A 19854-nucleotide genomic window follows, 5' to 3' on the forward strand; every position below is an offset into this window, starting at 1 on the left:
CGTGCTACTGGACAAAGCTGCAGTGCTAGCTCACCTGGTATTCTCTATACAACAGGCGCAGAGCTATTATAGGAACAGGGGCATCGAGAGATGAGGAAGATAAGGCTTCTCTCTGCCCTCAGAGAGTACACAGTCTAGTGGACAAAACAAAAATATTTACAAGTGCTAGAAGAGAGGTGATAATGTGGATGAGAGGAGGACTGATTGACAGGCCCAGCTCTCGGAATTCCACACTAGTCAGCTGGAACTGCAATCCATTCACCTTAGTCTCCTGCGGACTGGACCTTGTTCCCCCGCTGTTATGATGGTACAACAGGTAACGCTGAGACTCATCACTGCCTAGCAATTCTGGGCTCACTGGAACCAGAGATGCTGAAACCTGAACAGGACGTGTGTTAGCTCTGTCCCTCTGGACTTGGTGCTTCAACTTGCTGGCAACCCTGGAAGGAAAAGGCCGTGCTGCCACTCTTTTTCCCCTTGGTCCTTCCTAGGGAAACAGCTGTGCCTCCACTGTCCCTTTGGTTTGGACCTCCTAGCACGTGCTATACTTAGAATGACCAAGCACCTGACCAAGTGGTTAAGACATTACCAAGGAATTAATACTGCCATGAAGCACAAGTCTTCAGTGCAAATAAAGCAAGAAGGGAGGAGGGAGGTGCCCCAAAGCAGAAAGGGCAGGCTAAGCAAGGATGAGAGAAGCAGGAACATTGACTGAGGGTCTGTGGGCCAGCAGAGGGTTCATTATAGCCCCACACAGGGCACACACAGCGGGCAACTGTAGCAGATGAGGCTGGATGGGAGCCCAGCTGCCAAGAGCCTTAATGCCACCACTTAAGGAGCTGGGCATGGACTGGCCAACCATAATTAAGTAGAAGAGCTAAATGATGAGATCTCTGTAATGAGATCAGTGTTTTCAAAAGACAAACCTGGGGAAAGGGTGAAAGGCAGATAAATAGAAGTAGATAAAGGGGGATAATATCTGGATGAAAACCTGGCTGGAGGCAGTGGAGATAAAGAACAGGAAATTCATTCAAAAGACACTGTGTGTGTGTGCTGACATCAGAAAAAACTAACTGGCTAACTGACAGGGTCTATCTGGCACACCGGCAGGCGATAAATGTTTGCTGTACAAATTAGTGAGGAAGATACTGATCACGCAGATGACACGGAGGGGCAGGGAACAAAAACTATGAGAAATACAAAAATTTAAGGGAAGGACCGACAGTGAGAGAAACTGAAAAGGAACAAAGAAATCAAACAAGGACATGTTCCTCCTGCCTGGCATGTGATCCTCCAAGACACTAGATGGCCCGCAATTCCCTCAGACCCCTTCCCAACGGTCTCCCCTGATCACCCTGTGTAAAACTGGGCAACACAGCAACTCTCCCTTAGCACTCTCCAAACCCTCTCCCTTATTCTTTCCTGGAGAAAAAAATACCACCACCTCACACACTATGTACTTTACTTACTTATTGTGTTTAATGTCTATCTCCCTACTACTTTAAGCTTCACTCACTGCTGTACACCAGAGCCTAAAACTGTGCCTGGCATAAGCACATGCTCAGTAAATACTTGCTGATTAACTGAATAACAAAAAGAAATAAACAGAGCAGGATTATTACCCATAGACAAATAAGTATGGAAGTAAAGTGACAGCTAACATGGAAATTATATTGATTATATTGAGTGCTAAAGGTAAAAATCTATATAACAGTCCATTAAGTACAAAAGGCTCAAACACCATTTCCTTCAAATATATGTTTTTATATATATAAAATATATGCATTTAATAGTAACACAGGCTTTCTATTTAGTCACAAAATAATGAGAGAGATTTTATGGCTTGAAAAATCACTCATAATACTTGGTAGCTACACTGCAAATCCACAACTTCAAGTATTTAAATTTTATTAATACTTCTTCAACTTCCATTACAAATTTCTAATTTCATTTCTGAAATTTTGATTAATTTTAAATGTTAAGCAAATGCAAGAAGCTAAAGTTGAAATGCCAGAATATAAGTATAATCATAGTCATTAGCTTTAAGATATAATGAAGATGATGTAACATTAAAATGGTAAAAAATGGTGAAAAGTTAAAAATGCAAAAATATCCAAGAACACAAAACGGGCCCACCTAGCTGGCTGGCTTCGGGAAAGTGACAAAATATCATTAATTCTCACCTTCCTCATCAATAAAATGCAGCTAACACAAGCACCTACCTACCTGGTAAGCTTGTTCTGAGAGTTTTTTTTTTTTTTTTTTTAGGATTAAATCTGTTTCAAGTCATTAGCTTAGCACACTGCTTACAATATAATTACTACTTAAGCCTACAATTACTTATGAAAAACCTACTATATAAAAGGCATCACCCATCATACTTACTGGCCACAGTGGCCAATGAAAGAGATATACCTACCCTAACAGAACTGACGACAATTAAAACAAATCTAAAGACAAACTAATGAATTACCAAGTGTGACAAGCGCTACAGAGGGAGCCCATGGGGTTCTGGGTCAGAAATCGAGGGATGAGGGAATTCAATTTTAGATGTGAGCAGCAAGAGTACCTCTGAGGACAGGAAGCAAGACGGCACTGCCCACAGAGGTAGGGTACAGAAGGACACTGAGGAGGATGTCAGGCTCAGCTCAGGTGTGGAAAAGAGCCTGTGACCTGTCTGAGAGGACCCAGGATAACTGAAGCATAGGAAGTTAAAGGAGATAAGATTAGAGAGACAGGCAAGAGCCAGATGATGCAGGACTCCAAAGGCCACTGTAAGGATCTGTGATTTTATTCTATGGGAATTTATTCTTCAATGGAAAGCTGCTGAAGTTTTCTGTTGTTTTTTTTTTCCAGAAGGAAAGATGATCCAATTTATGTCTCACAAAAATCACTTAAGCTATTTTTGGAAAGTGTATCACAGACGAATGTAAACAGAAGCAGAATAATTAGTTCGAAGACTAATGCCATGTCCAGGAGACAGCGATGGTACTTGCAATGCGGTGGTGGCATGAAGAAGAGAAGGAGTTGATGGATTCCAGACGCAGTTTGAGATGGATTGAATTTGGGGGATGAGGGAAAGGGAGAGATCAGAGATGACTCCTAGATGTCTGACTTAAGCAACTGCCTGGCTGATGGTGCCATGGTAAGTAACACAGTTAAGTACTGAATTAATTTTAGCTACTCATAGCTACTATCAGGATAGAAGAGAGAGAGGGGAAAAAAAAACCTTGGTAATCCTAGAGCCAAAAGGGAGGGAGGGGAACTAAAGCACACACAGAAAGGGCAATTAGGTCAAGCCATGAGGAAGAGCAATATCAGACCAAATTCCTCACTGAAAGCAACTACAAAAGTGACATAAGATACCAAACAAACTGAGCTACCTGAAGGCACACAGAAAATCACCAAGAGAACCAGGACATCACGTTTGGACAGAAGGGAAACACACGGACGGCCCCTGTTTTCCCCTTGAGGCATCTGCCAGTTACCAGTACAGGGCATCCCGGCCAGGCAGAACAGGAGCCGGGAGCCTGTGGCAGTCCCGCCAGGCTGGGAAGGCAGAAACTGGACTTCTGTGCTACACCAGAGGAGCCAGGATTGAGGATCCCAGATAAAGTGAACTGCAAAGAACGAGCCCAACATCCTGCTCAGGAACATGCAGAATCATAAACAACATGGACTGAAATGCAGAAAAGCTCCTCAAAAACATGTTGCAAAGAGGCTAAAACAGCTAAGAGCTTTCATCAGTCTCATCATATTTAAAATTCAGGGCTTGTCAAGGAAGAAGCATCTTGGTAAACACTTCAAACTTTTAAATGAGACCTCAGAAGAGCTATGTGTTAGAAGGCTATTTGAATTTCCTGATTACCCTGAATTCAGGCTTATTTCTTATTAATCACTAATGAATCAAAGTGATCAATGTTTAACTACCTGCCAGAGAATATTAATATTTTTTTATCTGAAGAAAGATAACATCATTCAGACCCACTATAATGTTTCATCACAATGTTATTAAAACATTACCAGGCATATTGGGAAAAAGGATCAAATGATCAAAAGCTAGACAACAGAAATGGGCTCATGGGTGATGGGGATAGTATCACAGTTATCAGACAGAAACACTGCAACAATGTTTACATACTCAAGAAAAATAGGTAAAGCGTGAGAATTTGAATCTGTATAAGTTTTAGGACTGAAAATACAAAAACTGAAATTAAGAGCTTAATATTTGGGTATAACTGGATACTGGACAGAGAAGATAAGTGAACTTGAAGACATTTCAGCAAAAATATCCAAACAGATACACAGAGGGGGAAAAAAGAATGAAAACTGAAATGACCTAACACACATGCATTTGTAGTCCCAGAAGGAAAGAACTGAATAGAAACAGTACTTGAAGAACCCCAGCTTACGGAGAGGATGTGGAGAAAAATGAACCCTCCTACACTGTTGGTGGGAGTGTAAGTTGGTGGGAGTGTAAGCTGGTGTAGCCACTGTGGAAAACATTATTGAAATTTCTCAAAAAGCTAAAAACAGAATTACCATACAATCCAGCAATCCCACTTCTGGGTATATGTCTGGACAAAACTCTAATTCAAAAAGATGTATGTACCCCTATGTTCATAGCTTTATTGAAACTATGCCAAAGCCTTTGACTGTGTGGATCACAACAAACTGGAAAATTCTTCAAGAGATGGGAATACCATACCACCTTACCTGCCTCCTGTGAAATCTGTACGCGGGTCAAGAAGCAACAGTTAGAACTAGACATGGAACAACAAACTGGTTCCAAATTGGGAAAGGGCTACATCAAGGCTGTTTATTGTCACCCTGCTTATTTAACTTATATGCAGAGTACATCATGAGAAATGCTGGACAGGATGAACCACAAGCTGGAATCAAGATTGCCAGGAGAAATACCAATAACCTCAGATATGCAGATGACACCACCCTTATGGAAGAAAGTGAAGAACTAAAGAGCCTCCTGATGAAAGTGAAAGAGCAGAGTGAAAAAGTTGGCTTCAAACTCAACAGTCAGAAAACTAAGATAATGGCATCTGGTCCCATCACTTCATGGCAAATAGATGGGGAAACAGTGACAGACCTGGGCTCCAAAATCACTGCAGATAGTGACTGCAGCTATGAAATTAAAAGATGCTTGCTCCTTAGAAGAAAAGTTATGACCAACCTAGACAGCTTATTAAAAAGCAGAGACATTACTTTGCCAACAAAAGTCTGTCTAGTCAAAGCTATGGTTTTTCCAGTGGTCATGTATGGATGTGAGAGTTGGACTATAAAGAAAGCTGAGCACCGAAGAATTGATGCTTTTGAGCTGTGGTGTTGGAGAAGACTCTTGAGAGTCTCTTCGACTGCAGGGAGGTCCAATCAGTCCACCCTAAAGGAAATCAGTCCTGAATATTCATTGGAAGGACTGATGCTGAAGCTGAAACTCCAATACTTTGGCCACCTGATGTGAAAAACTGACTCATCTGAAAAGACCCTGATGCTGGGAAAGACTGAAGGCAGGAGGAGAAGGAGACGACAGAGGATGAGAGGGTTGGATGGCATCACCGATTCATTGGACATGAGTTTGAGTAAACTCCAGGAGTTGGTGATGGACAGGGAGGCCTGGTATGCTGCAGTCCATGGGGTCACAAAGAGTCGGACTGAGCGACTGAACTGAAGTGAACTGAATGTTCACAGCAGCACTTTTCACAATAGCCAAGACATGGAAACAACAGAAATGTCCATCAACAGATGAATGGATAAAGAAGATATGGAATATATATACAATTGAATACTACTGGGCCACAAAAAAGAACAAAATAATGCCATTTGCAGCAACATGGATGCAACTAGAGATTTTCACACTAAGTGAAGGAAGTCAGAAAAAAAAAGACAAATACCGTACTGATACCATTAGTATATGGAATCTAAGATATGCCACAAATGAACCCATCTATGAAGCAGAAACAGAATCAAGCACATAGAGTCTAGACTAGCGGCTGTCAAGGGGAAAGGGGTGGGAAAGGCTTGGATCGGGAGTTAGAGATCAGCAGATGCAAACTGGTATACATAGAAAGGACAAACAACAAGTTGCTACTGTATAGCACAGGGAATTATATTCAGTGTTCTGTGATAAAGCATAATGGAAAATATGAAAAAGAATGTCTATACACGTATCACCATAACTGAGTCACTCTGCTACAAAGCAGTCATTAACACATTTTAATTCAACTACATTTCAATAAAAAATAAATTAAAAAAAAGAATTCCAGCTTAGAAAATTCACAAAATGACAAAAATAGCAAGCCATAGACTCAAAATGCTCTACAAATTCCATGCATAAAGAATACAATAAAAGTTATGCACAAGCACATGATAGTAAAACTGCTAAAAACGAAAGACAAAGATAAAATCTTGAAAATAGCCCAAACACGTTACATTCAACAGAAAAACACATTAACTTCAAAGGAAAAATAGTAAGACCACAAGTTGACGTAATAAAAACAGTGGGAGCCAGAAATTATAAAATAACTTAAAGGTGCTAAAGGAAGAGATCCTTTAAAGATAAAGGTAAATAAATACACTTCCAGGCAAACAAAACTAGTTATTACTAGAAGACCTGCAAGACAAAATATCTGAAAAATGACTCTGTGAAAGTCAATAGAGAGCAAAAACAGCACAAATTACCAACAATCAGATTTTGAAAGCACATTTCATTACAGATACTACAAACATCAAAAAGATAATAAAAAGATATTGCAAAAAAAAAATCTTAAACCACATTGGAAAATTTAGATAAAAATAGATAAATGCCTTGAAAAGCAAAACTTGTCAAAATTGACAAAAAAGTAATAGAAAACATGTATAGTCGACAGGAATTGAAGAAACAGAATCAATAATCCCCAACACACTCCCCCCCCCATGAAAACTCCAAATTCTTTCACCAGTGAACTTCTCCAAACATTTATGGATGCAATAAAATCAATTTTCACAAACTCAGAGAATAAAAAACATTTCTCAGGTCATTTTATGAAGTCAGAATAACCTTGATAGCTAAATGTGTCAAAGACTTTACAAGAAATTAAAAATCACTAGTCAATCTTCTTCATGAACAAAACTGAAAACAATGTAAATGAAATATATTGTAGCATATTAAGAAGATAATTCATAATGAAAAATTAGGTTTATCCAGAAAATCAAGGATGCTTTAAGATTAGTAAAATGTGTATCCCTACCTCACCCCAGTTATTAACACATATCTAAACACACAGCCACTACATTCCTAAGAATTTTATCCTAAGGAAATAATCAGATAAGGCACAGAGACATACTCTAAGATAGGCATTACAATATTGCTTTTAAGAGATTTTAAATGCTTTATGAATATGGAATAGCTAAACAATTTTTGTACATCTATCAGAATCAGTTCAAAATTAACACATGGTTCTATACTTATTTGTATGGATAGCTGTTAATGATATATGACTAAATGAAAAAAGCAGGAGCATTTCTACAGCAAAACACTAATTTTATAAGAGAGTAAACAAAATCAAACATCTGTCTTGAGAGCATTTTGTCCAGACATAATGAATTGACATGTTAATTTATGTTCATAAACACGATATAATGCCTAACTTAAGACAATTTTCCTCAACAGAAAGAACATTTTCTTTTCCAAACCTAGTTATAGAAGGCTGCCCATGTATATATTTTATTTAGACCATAAAAAAATGCTGCCAGACTGTAATCAATCAACAGAGAATCTGCATCATACATAAGCAGATACTAGTAGGGAGACAAAAACAAAATACCCTGAAAGCACTAAATCAACCTATGTGTCTGTCACATATATAATGCAACCACTCCAAGTGTTCTTACCTGGAGAGTCCCAGGCAAGAAGCCTGGTGGGTTTCCCTCTATGGGGTCGCACAGAGTCAGACACTACTGAAGCGACTTAGCAGCAGCAGCAGTAGTCTTTGAATTCAAAGTAGTAAGTTTATAGGAAAAAAATTCTATTGTATGATATATATACAAGAGGACTCAAAGTTCCAACAAGTTTAAAGAAAATTCCCTTGAATTTAAGCAGTAAGAAAAGTGTGTTACTAGCTGCTGAGTCGTGTCCTACTCTTTTCGATCCCATGGACTTTAGCCCACCAGGCTCCTCTGTCCATGGAATTCTCCAGGCAAGAACACTGGAGTGGGTTGCCATTTCCTTCTCCAGAGGATCTTCCCAAGCCAGGGAGTGAACGTGGGTCTCCTGCGTTGCAAGTGGACTCTTTACCATCTGAGTCACCAGGGAAAAACCCACCTGCATTAAAATCACTCCAACCCATAGGTTACACAGCATTTTGCAAAGATACCTGAAGCAAGGTGTTGGGAGGGGATCCAGGTACTCTGCTGAACAGGGCCTGAGGGGTTAGCACTGTCTGCTCAGGTACACAGGGGGAACGCTTAGGGTGTTTATCACTATTGCCATGAAACCCAAATTTCTACCCTCGTTCTGTATTTTCCCAGCTATGTGATTCCAAAGAAGATCCTTACCTCTCTGAACCTAGGCTGAGAGAAAGTAAAAATAGCTCTGCTGACAATCACTCTGTGACAGAGACAGACAAGGCCGGCAGAAGACCAACAGGTAATAGACTTTCCCAGGGCCACACTACAGCTCCACAATGACTGACGAGCTCCTCCAGCCTGCTTCCTTTTTCCTGCCTCCTAAACAAAGACAGCTGAAAGATCCAATTACCAACCTACTTCCACTCTGTGTCTGCAGCATTTTACCCTGAACAAGTCTCCTCTTCCTTGGCTCCCTCATCAGCATCACGAGGCAAACCCCAGCGAGAACCTCTGCGATACCCTCTTCTATGACTGCGTGGCTGCAGCAAGTCAGTAAATTTGACTTGTTCCACTACAGATGTATTCCTGGTGCTCTTCACCAGGGAAGCAACAGCGGCTTCTTTTTCTACTTACCAACCTATTTCTCCAGGGTCACTGAGAGGATGAAACTAAATGTTATCCTGTCAAATGCCAAGCATCTGCCTGGGAAACAGCTAGGACACAACAAATATTAGCATCTCTCCCCTCTGAGCTCAAAATAAAGCTACTCGTGTAATTTTTAAAATTATCTATCTAGTTCATCCCTGCAAAAATCTACATCTCTTCAAAACTCAGCCAGGAAATAAGCCCCTCAAGTAAACAGAACTCTGAACAACCAAAACAGACATGACCAAGTCCATGAAATAAAAGACCATGCACTTTCCCATAAGAATGCCTGAAAACCCCACCTGGATGTCGTTTACTCATTTTTAACACACTCTGTCCTAATAAACTTTGAAAATCTGATTTCTACACCCACAGCAAATTAGAATCAGCAACTATGAAGTTAGAGAGGGACAGTTAGGCATACTGACCACAGAAAAATACTCAACAAGGCAGGAAACGGAAACACTATATCAAAGAGAACTCAATACAGCTTCTAAAGTTTGACTGAACATCCCAACCATAACAACATATTAAATAACAAGTAAAACAATTTAGAGAAACATACCATAATAGACACGTTATTTAATATGTTGTTTGTTCATCAAGTCACCTCCATATGCATGCGTGTGTGTATATTAGCACATAGATATTAATATATAAATGGTACTTATCTACCCTTAACCTTCATAAAACCTCCCAACTCATATTAGGAACAAGAGCTCCAGCAAGAGAAAGAAAAATTTTAAAGAGCTCTAAGTAAAGAGAAAAATTTAAGGCACTGGATCTTAATATAACTCCTTCTCTAAAGTTAAAACTTTTCTATTCTCTAAACCTTTTTCAATCATGACATTTTCCCCCTGGTCTACTCTATATCTGTCATTTAACTTAGAAAAGTAATAAAACTTCACTTTGAAAAGAAATTCATTTGAATAATTTCCTGTCCACTAGAGGGCTCCAATATTTCTTTCACAAATGAAAAAGATATGACATTACAATAAAAATATTCATTAAGCACTGAAAAAAATCAAATTATCATTAGCTCACTTAATCCCAGACTAAACACAGTTACATCTGCTACAATTTCACATTCATAGCTTAAAAAGGTACAGGATTCTTTATTACCTAAAATGCTTCAAATAACCAAAACTGCTTTGCCATTACTCTCACACTGTCAATGTCTCTCTCACATAGGGTTTTCAATTTTATAGATATCATAAAGTATAATTTCAGGCCAAAGCTCCAAACAGTAGTTCCAATTTTTATATAATAATTTTATAAATATATTAATTTACATCTTGAAAACTTTCAAAATCCAGAAAACAAAATTATCAGCTTATCTAACCAGCCTTAGGCTTTATTACTGACAGACTAAATATTTTCTTTCAGAAAGCCTAAATCATTAACATAATTCATGCTACAAGTATAAACAATGAATAAGCTGCATCATGAGCTATGATTTGCGCTGAGGGGGAAAATGAATCACTTAAATACAATGTATTATAATGATACTCGGTTCAGGATATTGTCAGATTTTTCTCACAAATTAGTTATTACACTGAAATGTCAGTAAATCTCAAACTCAATCACCTTTAGCAAAGAAAAAGCCAACATTTTAAGTAAATACATTTATACCATTTATAGGACATCGTTACAGAATGTTAATTGAAAAAGTATCAACTGCAAATTATTTTTTGTAAAGAATACAGCAAATCCATTCACTAGGGGTACCATTCGTACCCTCCCCTAAAAGGCCGACTTGCTAAATTTGGATTCTAAGAAAAAGACCCTTTATGGTACACAAAAAAATATACTGAATTTTTAAAAATAAATTTTAAATGTCAGTTATATTTACAAAATAAAAGTTATGCTAAAAAAATTTATTTAAAAAGGTGAGTCACAATAATTTCTATAAGGAGACTTTACCAAAAACATCAACTGCTTTAGCAATTATTAGAACTCAAGAATGAACTATCTCTATTGAAACCATGACAGGGCTTATTATAATTTCACTGCCCCACCTCTTCTCCGAAATAGGATTTTCCTATACAGTTGACAAGCACCATTAACAGGTAAAAAAGCATAACGTTTCTAAATAGCACACAGTCACCGATGAGAAACTTAAAATGCTTAGTGCATATAGCAAATGTATGTATTCATACTTGCAATAATATGCATCCCAATCAATTTAGAGTTATGCTTCAAGGGAAGTATCAGATTGCAGAGAGGTGGGTCTGAGAAGGCCGATGCTTTTCAAGAGTGGTCACGTTTTCCTCACTTTAAGTCAGAATGTAACTGCAGACTGTCAATTATTGATAATGAAAACTTTAACAAACACAAAGTATTGAGTCCACAACTTCTAACCGGTATTTATCATATTATATTTCAAAAAACTGTAATTCTAGGTACATATCAAAGGAAGACACTTCTGAAACAAAAATGCAATGTGAGTAATAGCAAATGACGGTTTAAAAGGTTTTAATGCTGGGAAAAAACCCTCAAGGCTTCCAAAGAGCTATATGGCTAGAAAATGAAACATAAAAATTATTCAGAATCATCTAATCTGAGTTGTACCCTAGACACACTCTGAAACAGCATCACCAAGGAATTATATGTTTATTACATAATACTGCTTTGCCCTTGCCTATCACCTTTAATCAAGGGATCTCAAAGCACCACAGAATCATCAAGGCCTTAAAATATAGTCTAAAACAGAAATAGTTGTATTTGATAACTACAGCTATTAATACAACCTTGCCATCCCTTCCAGGCACCCCGATCCGAACACTAGCTACCAAACCTCCTCTCTGACTTGGAAACGGTATTCTCCAAATCACCCCAATTTGTGAGTAAAGCTACGCACATTCAGCTCCTTCTCGTCACTGGGCCTAAATAAAGAAAGCTGTTGCACTGTTTTAATCTCACAGATCTATTGCACGACAACTTCTGTGACAGATATATAGTACGCAGGGTGATCATATCGCACAGTGTGCATGATGGTGTAAGATGGAGGTTTTAGCCAGAGAGCAAGTCTTTGCTGGAGGGTATGAGCCCAAAGAGTATCCATCAGGGAAAGAGGGTTTTCCTGCTCCATCCAGAGACCTATCTAAGCAACTTCACCAACAGGGTGAAGGAAATCCAGTCTGGCTAGCCTTAAGCTGGCAGGAGACTATGCTCCAGTGTGTACCCCAGGAGGGAAAGGAAAACTAAAAGGACAATGCTCGAGTTTTAAGACCCAGGAAGGAGAGTGTTGAGTTGCTCTGTGGCCACCCAAGAGACAGAACATTGTGGTTCCTTTGCGTTTAAACAGCGCACTGAAAGGGAAATCAAACACAAGCAAAATGTCTTTAAACCAAGGTCAAAATATGCCATTTAGAGCCATTTAATTTTACAGCCCGTAAATGGGGTTCACTCTAACTGAAACATCTCACATTTTAAAATTTAATCCTCAGCAAAGTTCAATTTTGTTTTTACGCTGAAATATACAAACGCTCAAATGTTAACTTCCTATATATGAGCCTAACTATGTTAACTTCAATTCTTTCATAAAGGAGATTATTCCCCTTCCTGTTAATTGCATTACGTTTGTCCCCAGTATAGCAAAGAGTAATTTCACCTCGCACAAACCCACCTTCCCAGCGCTGTAAGCCTACACGGTTCCTGTTAGTCAACAGTCTCATAAGCTTAACCTTCTTTATGAACAAAAAGAAAAGCGTCAATAAACAAGAGTACTTTGGTTTCCAGTTCTTAACATTCCAGGATCAAGGTTCAATCAATAATGTGTTTTATTAGCCTTTTAAAGTCCAGTGATGTCATACTACTAAATATTTAGTACTAAAAGTCCTGGAATATTCAAAGTACCAAAATACAGTCAGCCTGGATTTGTGAACATTCCAAAACGTCTATTTCTGTCGCTGTACTTGTTCTCCCAAACGTTTCGAAAAGCTCACAGCAAATCCTGCCCGAGTTTCTAAGAGATAAGACGTCCCCACTTCTTGGAAATATCCGGCTTGCACCTACTGCATTCATGACCAGTGTCACAGGGCAAGATTCCCGATTTCCTGCCCACCTCCGTATCTAGCAGGGACACCCGGCCTCAGCTCTGCCGTTTTCAGAAGCTTTCAGACACAAGTGTTCGGAGGCTTCTAGCAAAGCGGAAGAGATTTTTCTCCACTTCAAGGCACCTTGCTACATGTTCCTAACTTCTCCATTGTCTTTAACCATTTAGAAAACGCAACCAAGTGAGAAGATCCGTATTAAAAGCAGCGCTTTCAACGAGAGCGACACGAGACCCTCCAACTTCTTCCACAATCTCCCGGCACCGTGGCTTCCCCACCCCACCCCCACCCCGCAAACCTTCACCCTACGCCTGCATCCTTTCTGATTAAACGAGATTGGAAACCACAATTAAATCAAAGGTTGTCGTTAACTCTTAATCCTTCACTTACCATATCCGCCGGGACATTACTGGACATCTTGCCGTTTGACATATACCCAGATGTTTACGCAAAGAAAAAAAATTTTAAGACAACAACAAATTTTAAAAAAGAGAAGTCTTCGAGCTAACTGAAATCAATCTTCAAGATCTTGATTGGTTCGAGATGTGCTCTCCAAAAATAATTTTTTTAAATAAAATAATAAGTTCGTTCCGAGCCGAAGTGCCGGCCTGGCCGGGCGCAAAGCAACAATCGCCGGCAGAGCTGTGGCCGGAGCGGAGCAAGTCCCGGGTCGCCGAAGTCAGCAGCAGCGGCAGCAGCAGCCCCAGGACCGGCCGCGCCAGGTGGACCGAGCCGAGTGACACACGGACATGGAGCGGGGTGGGAGGGGGTTAAATCGCCTTCCTCCTTTCCCAGCCCCGCCGTGATTCACACTCGCTCCCCAGTCGAGTCCTCATGAAGCGGGAGGAGGATGCCCGGGCGCCGCGGCACACAGAGAACTTATGTGGCTACACATGGACGCGTCCCCGGCGGCCGGCGCGGGCAAACGGCTCTCAACTCGCGCGGCCGCGGGCACCCGCGCTCAAGGGCATTTAACTCGCTGGCAGCCGAAGCGCGAGCCCGGGCCGGAGAGCCGGCGCGGCGAGCGCGGGCAGGGGGGCGGCGCGGCGCGCTCGGCCCGCCAGCAGCGAGACCCCCACGGCCCGTCGGGGCTCAGGCCGCGGGAGCCTGCGGGCAGCCGCGGGGCTCGGGGCGCATCGCCTCCGGCTCCCCGGCGCTCCTCTCCCGCCTCCTCCGCCTGCGCCTCCCCCCAACCGTCTCCGCCTTCCGCTCCCCTCCCCGGCCTCGCGAGCTCCGCGCGACGCCGACTTCGGCCGGACCCCGGAAGAGGCCGGGTTCTTCCTCTCCTCAGCCCGGGAACCGTTTCCTCTCAGAGCTCCGTCTCTCTGCCTCCTCCTCCACTTTTCAGTCCCCGACGCCGCAGCCGCCTCCTGTCATCACCCCTCAAGCCAACATGGCGGCTGCGGCGGCAGCTGCCGGAGCGCGAGCAGGGGACCCGCGGAGAGCACGGCCCCCCTCCCCCCAGCCTTCCTCGCAACCCCCGCCTCCGCCCTCCTTCTCCCCCTCTCCCCCTTTCCGCGAACCCCGAGTGCGTCACTACGGAGACCACCCTGAAGCATCACGGGAAATGTAGTCTACGCGGTGGGGGTGGGGAGCGGGACACCAAACGCGTTCTAGTCGGACTCCGAGGCCACGCCCCCTCTTAGCAACAGTTGCTAGGAGAGGAAAGCTCCCTCTAGCCCGGCGACTGCCCAGGAGTTTAGGGAGATACCTGCTGCCAGGAGGACTGTAATCCTGCGAATTATTGGGGGGGAAATGATACTGCACAGAGAAATTCCCTCATGCACAATATACTCGCAGACTTAAAACATGGTTTACCTCCAGGCAGAATCATTCATTTTAATGACAGCTCGCTCTCCACATCCTGCAATCTCAAAGCATTTCGTATAGTGATTTCATCTAGGTCTCTCCTCAACAATACATTTGGAGGATCAGAAGCAATCATTGATTTCCAATAAGGTCATAGAAGTTCAGCAAAAGTAAGGATAACATTAAGCAGGGAGAATGTTTGAACATGTGTTTCTTGATGACCCAGAGCCATAAAACTACAATTCAATTAATTGAAATTACCCAAAACTACATTCAAGACAATAGTGTATGAACCAAAAACTGTTTTAGATACAATAGTGTATGATGCAAAATCTCTGTCAGGAAACAGCTACGTCCGCCAAACCACACGGGGTGACATGAGTTTACCAGGCTAGCCCTGAAATCCCACTTAACTCAAAATGTGATTGAAAACTTATATGCCTGCAGTGATTAGCAAACACAGAAAATAATACCATTGGTGAGAGACTTAGATGAAGAATACGTCTACCCCAGATTTAGGAACAAAAATGCAGAGACTGCAAAAGTCTATCTGGCTCATATCTCTCTTAGTGCTCCGAGTGTTTTAGGAAAGGCCATCTCAATAAGTTCAATTCAGTTCAGTTCAGTTCAGTCGCTCAGTCGTGTACGACTCTCCGCGACCCCATGAAGATACCTGTATAAAAATACCAACAGACTTAAGAGTCTGAAAACCACCTCTCCAACCTCCAGCTCTGTGACCTCATCTGTGAAACAGTCTTGCCTACCTTCCAGGGGTCAAGTAGGGGCAGTTGTGAAGATGAGTCCATGCATGGGAAATAAATCACTTTGTAAATAATATGCATCGTTTGATGTGAAATATTACTACTTATTCATTCAGCAAACCCTCCAGGCCCTTGGCGAGGTACCGGAAGTTTAAAAGATGACTAATCCAGGCAGTGTCCTCCATTGGCTAGAAGCCTGTGTCATTCCCCCAGCAATCTCTCCAGTCAGGTGTGTCTATCGTGATGGAAACTCTCAGGAAGTTTAGAGTACCTCCTCTCGAATAGCCTGGCTGGAGAAATTCCAAACACTCCCGAGGGTGTACATCATCCTGGGATGAGTTAGGGTGGTAACCAGGGAGGAGGAGGGTAGGTCAAATTCCCAGAAAGACCAAAGGACAGAAGACAAAAGAGACCCAAACCTTGCGTGGAGTAGGTTTCAGGACTTGATCTAGATATGTCTAAGTCTGTAGCTGTGTGAGTCTCCCTGGCCTCATTCCCCATGTGTAGCAACCTCAGGCCCTCTCCACCAGCCCTCCAGGAAATAAGGACTGCCAAAGATGCTTCAAGGAGCTCACCAAGTTCGTCCTCCACCCCACTTCAAATCCCAACTTTCCTCTAGCTGCTGCCCTGCCCAGGGCTCTGCTGAGTCTGAAAGTAATTGAAAGACGAGAAAGAGAAGAGAGCAGGATGTATAGAAGCCTCAACCCACTTCCTCTGCTCTTTCCCAATAATCATACAATGACAAGAGAGGTAATGACCTCCGCCACCAGCCCAAAACCTTGGCATCTCTGACACATGAAGCTCTGTTTGCTGCCACAGCAAAATGCAACATCTTTCAAAAGTAAAGTCCCCGCACCTGGCTGTATTTCTAATCATTCTTCTACGAGAGGCTGCGACATTATAGATCTTCCCTAATAGTATTAAGGCATAAGGAAGCATGACCAGACACCACTGCAGATTTTTGCACTCTCCTATCTTTACTCTGAACTTCCCGATTCAGGTGGGTAAGATGAGAGGCTGGAGAAAGAGCCCCTGTGTCCACAGTGGAAAAGGGTAGCATCTTTTTGATACCTTCAATCCACTGTCAGCAGCAATCCAAAGGAAGTGAATGACACAGCATTTTTGTATTGGGAAAAGCAACTCCATGGGAAATCAGAAGCCTTGCCTCTGCCAATGAATTTGCTGTGTGACCTTTGCTTCTCTGAGCCTTAATTTCTTCATCTGCAGAGATTGGACTAAAAGTCTATAAGCTGCTTCTAAGAGCCTATGAAGTCAAGTTCCGGAAGAATAACACATGACACCCATGATCTGTTAAAAATATCTCTCCCAAGTGACTGCTCACATGTATAAGGGTTTTGTGTTTTTTTTTCCGAAGGTGGGGTGGGGTGGAGCCAGGTGTGATGGAAATATTCTAAGATTAGATTATGGCAATGGCTGCATAACTCTAGATTAGATACACTATAAACCATTGAATTTCACTCTTTGTGTGGATGAATTTATTTTTATTTTTAAATTATAGTTAAATATACATAATATAAAATTTACCATCTTAACCTTTTTGGGGCACACAATTCAGTGGTATTAACATTCACTTTGTTGTACTACCCTCACTACCATCCATCCACAGAACTCTTTCATCTTGTGAGACTGAAACTCCAAATCAATGAACAATCTCCCATTCCCCTTCCCTCCAGTCGTTGGCAACCACCAGCCCCTTTGCCACCTCCATCCAATGTTACCCAAAGCTGACCCGGTCTTCTTTGGTTCCAGTGTAAGAGTCAGTTCGAGGTTTTACTTTGTAAAAGTATACTACGTTTCTTTCTCATGAGAAAACCCATATGAAACCCCCTAACACCAATGTGAAAGCTATCATAGACATGTCCTCAATAAATGTTAATTTCTTACCATAATAAAAGATCAAGGACTTTTTCTCTGAAACAGGAGATAATTTGATAGTTACTGGTTCAGTAATGGGACTTTCCCCTTTTAGTCATATATATATATATATAAAATTGGCTATGCCAGGTCTCAGTGGCAGCATGAAGGATCTAGTTCCCTGACCAGGGATCAAACCCAGGTCCTTTGCATTGGGAGCACAGAGTCTTAGCCACTGGACCAAGAGGGAAGTCCCCCCACCTTAAGTCTTTACTTTTTCCACAACAGAATGTATTATGTGTGTTTGTTGACTTAAGAATTGTGCTGTGAATCGTTTTTTTGGGATGTGAAAAAAAGAATTAAATTGTCTAAGGCAAGGGAACAAGCAGACATGTGGCAGGCCTGTTTTTGATCCTGAGGAGCCCCTTACACATGAGTCGCAATTATGTCTAGCCCTTCAACCTTACACGCCCTTAACCAGACATTCTCAACCCCATTCCCATAAATCACTGCTGCTGCTGCTAAGTCGCTTCAGTCGTGTCCAACTCTGTGCGACCCCATAGACGGCAGCCCACCAGGCTCCCCTGTCCCTGGGATTCTCCAGGCAAGAACACCGGAGTGGGTTGCCATTTCCTTCTCTAGTGCATAAAAGTGAAAAGTGAAAGTAAAGTCGCTCAGTCATGTCTGACCCTTAGCGACCCCATGGACTACAGCCTACCAGGCTCCTCCGTCTGTGGGAGTTTCCAGGCAAGAGTACTGGAGTGGGTTGCCATTTCCTTCTCCAATAGGAGCCATTTAAAAAGATGGATGCCCCACCCCTACCCCAGCATAAGTAAGTCAGACTCTCCTGAACCAGACATGACACCACCATCTTTCAAAGCTCACCCAAGTAATTCACTTGTGCAGCCACAATTGAGAAACACTGTTTAAGTCAAATTCCTTCAAGTTCAGCTTGTTTCCTATGTGATCCAGCAATACCATTCCTGGGTACATACCCTGAGAAAACCATAATTCCAAAAGATACATGCACCCCAATGTTCATAGCAACACTATTCACAACAGCCACAGCATCAAAGCAACCCAGGTGTCCATCAACAGAGGAATGGATAAAGAAGATGTGGCACATATATACAATGGGACAATAAAAAGGAACGAAACTGTGCCATTTGCAGAGACATGGATGGACCTAGAGACTGTCATATGTGTGCAGTAAGTCAGAAAGAGAAAAACAAATATTGTATATTAACACACATATGTGGAATCTAGAATATGGTACAGATGAACCTCTTTGCAAAGCAGAAATATAGACACAGGCCTGGAGAACAAATGCGTGGACATAAAGAGGGGAAAGAGGAGTGGGATGGATTGGGAGATTGAGATTGACATATTAATATAGACATTGCTGTGTATAAAATAGATAACTAATGAAATCCTACTGCATAGCACAGGGAACTCGACTCAGAGCTCTATGGTGACCTAAACGAGAAGGAAATTCAAAAAAGAGGAGATATATGTATAGCGGATTCACTTTGCTGTACAGCAGGAACAAACACAACATTGTAAAACAGCTATGCTCCAATGAGATCTTCCCAACCCAGGGATCAAAGCCGGGTCTCCCACATTGCATGTGGATTCTTAACCGTCTGAGCCACCGGAGAAGCCTTACTCCAATAAAAATTCATTCAAAGGTAAGATCAGCTTCCTTCCTCTTTGTCAGTCTTGCCTTAATAATGAGTGATAACCTGCAGGTACTGTGATTTGCAAAGGTGGCCACAGTCATAAAGATGAAAGGAATAATCATCATTACCCTGCTTTCCCCTCCCCCACCCTGCTGTGCTCATTCAGCCACCCAGATGTTGACTTCTCCTCTGATGCAGCCCGGGTCTCTTTATCGTAAGACATTTCCCTGTTTGCTCAGAGTCCAGTAAGAGATAGAGGTGGGGAAGGTGAAATTTAAAAAACCATGTGATGAGCTGATAAATGCCACCATGGGAACTGACACCGGACACTTGGAAAGCACACAGGAAACGAGGCAAATTTAGCTTTGAGGTGTCTGGAATTGAACTGGGTGAAGGCTGGTTGAGCAGGTGGGGTGATCAGGAAGAGCACACACACACATGCACACACACACACACATTCACACACTCCAACCAGATAGGAAACCCCTCACATTTAGAAACTTTGGATCTGTCCAAGACTGTGTATGCTAATTTACTCAGTCACTCAGTCGTGTCCAACTCTTTGCAACCCAATGAACTGTGCAGCATGCCAGGCTTCCCTGTCCTTCACTGTCTCCTGGAGTTTGCTCAAACTCATGTCCACTGAGTCGGTGATGCCATCCAACCATCTCATCCTCTGTCGTCCCCTTC

The 19854-nt window shown here is 42.0% G+C and overlaps 1 protein-coding gene and 1 pseudogene across 1 annotated transcript in view; one reads left to right on the forward strand and one right to left on the reverse strand.

The window, feature by feature from the left end:
* The window catches only part of UBL3 (ubiquitin like 3), a 46698-nt gene extending 32203 nt beyond the window's left edge, over positions 1-14495 (reverse strand). The window contains exon 1 of the mRNA XM_055426316.2: positions 13431-14495. Within this exon, the coding sequence (XP_055282291.1) occupies positions 13431-13472 (42 nt within the window). The 5' untranslated portion in view covers positions 13473-14495. The remainder of the gene's footprint in view (positions 1-13430) is intronic.
* On the forward strand, positions 13584-14699 carry LOC148775842 (uncharacterized; annotated as a pseudogene).
* Positions 14700-19854: the final 5155 nt, after the last annotated feature.

This window comes from Moschus berezovskii, chromosome 13 (assembly GCF_049115385.1).
Source record: "Moschus berezovskii isolate FMDL1 chromosome 13, NW_MosBer_1.0, whole genome shotgun sequence".
NCBI lineage: Eukaryota > Metazoa > Chordata > Mammalia > Artiodactyla > Moschidae > Moschus > Moschus berezovskii.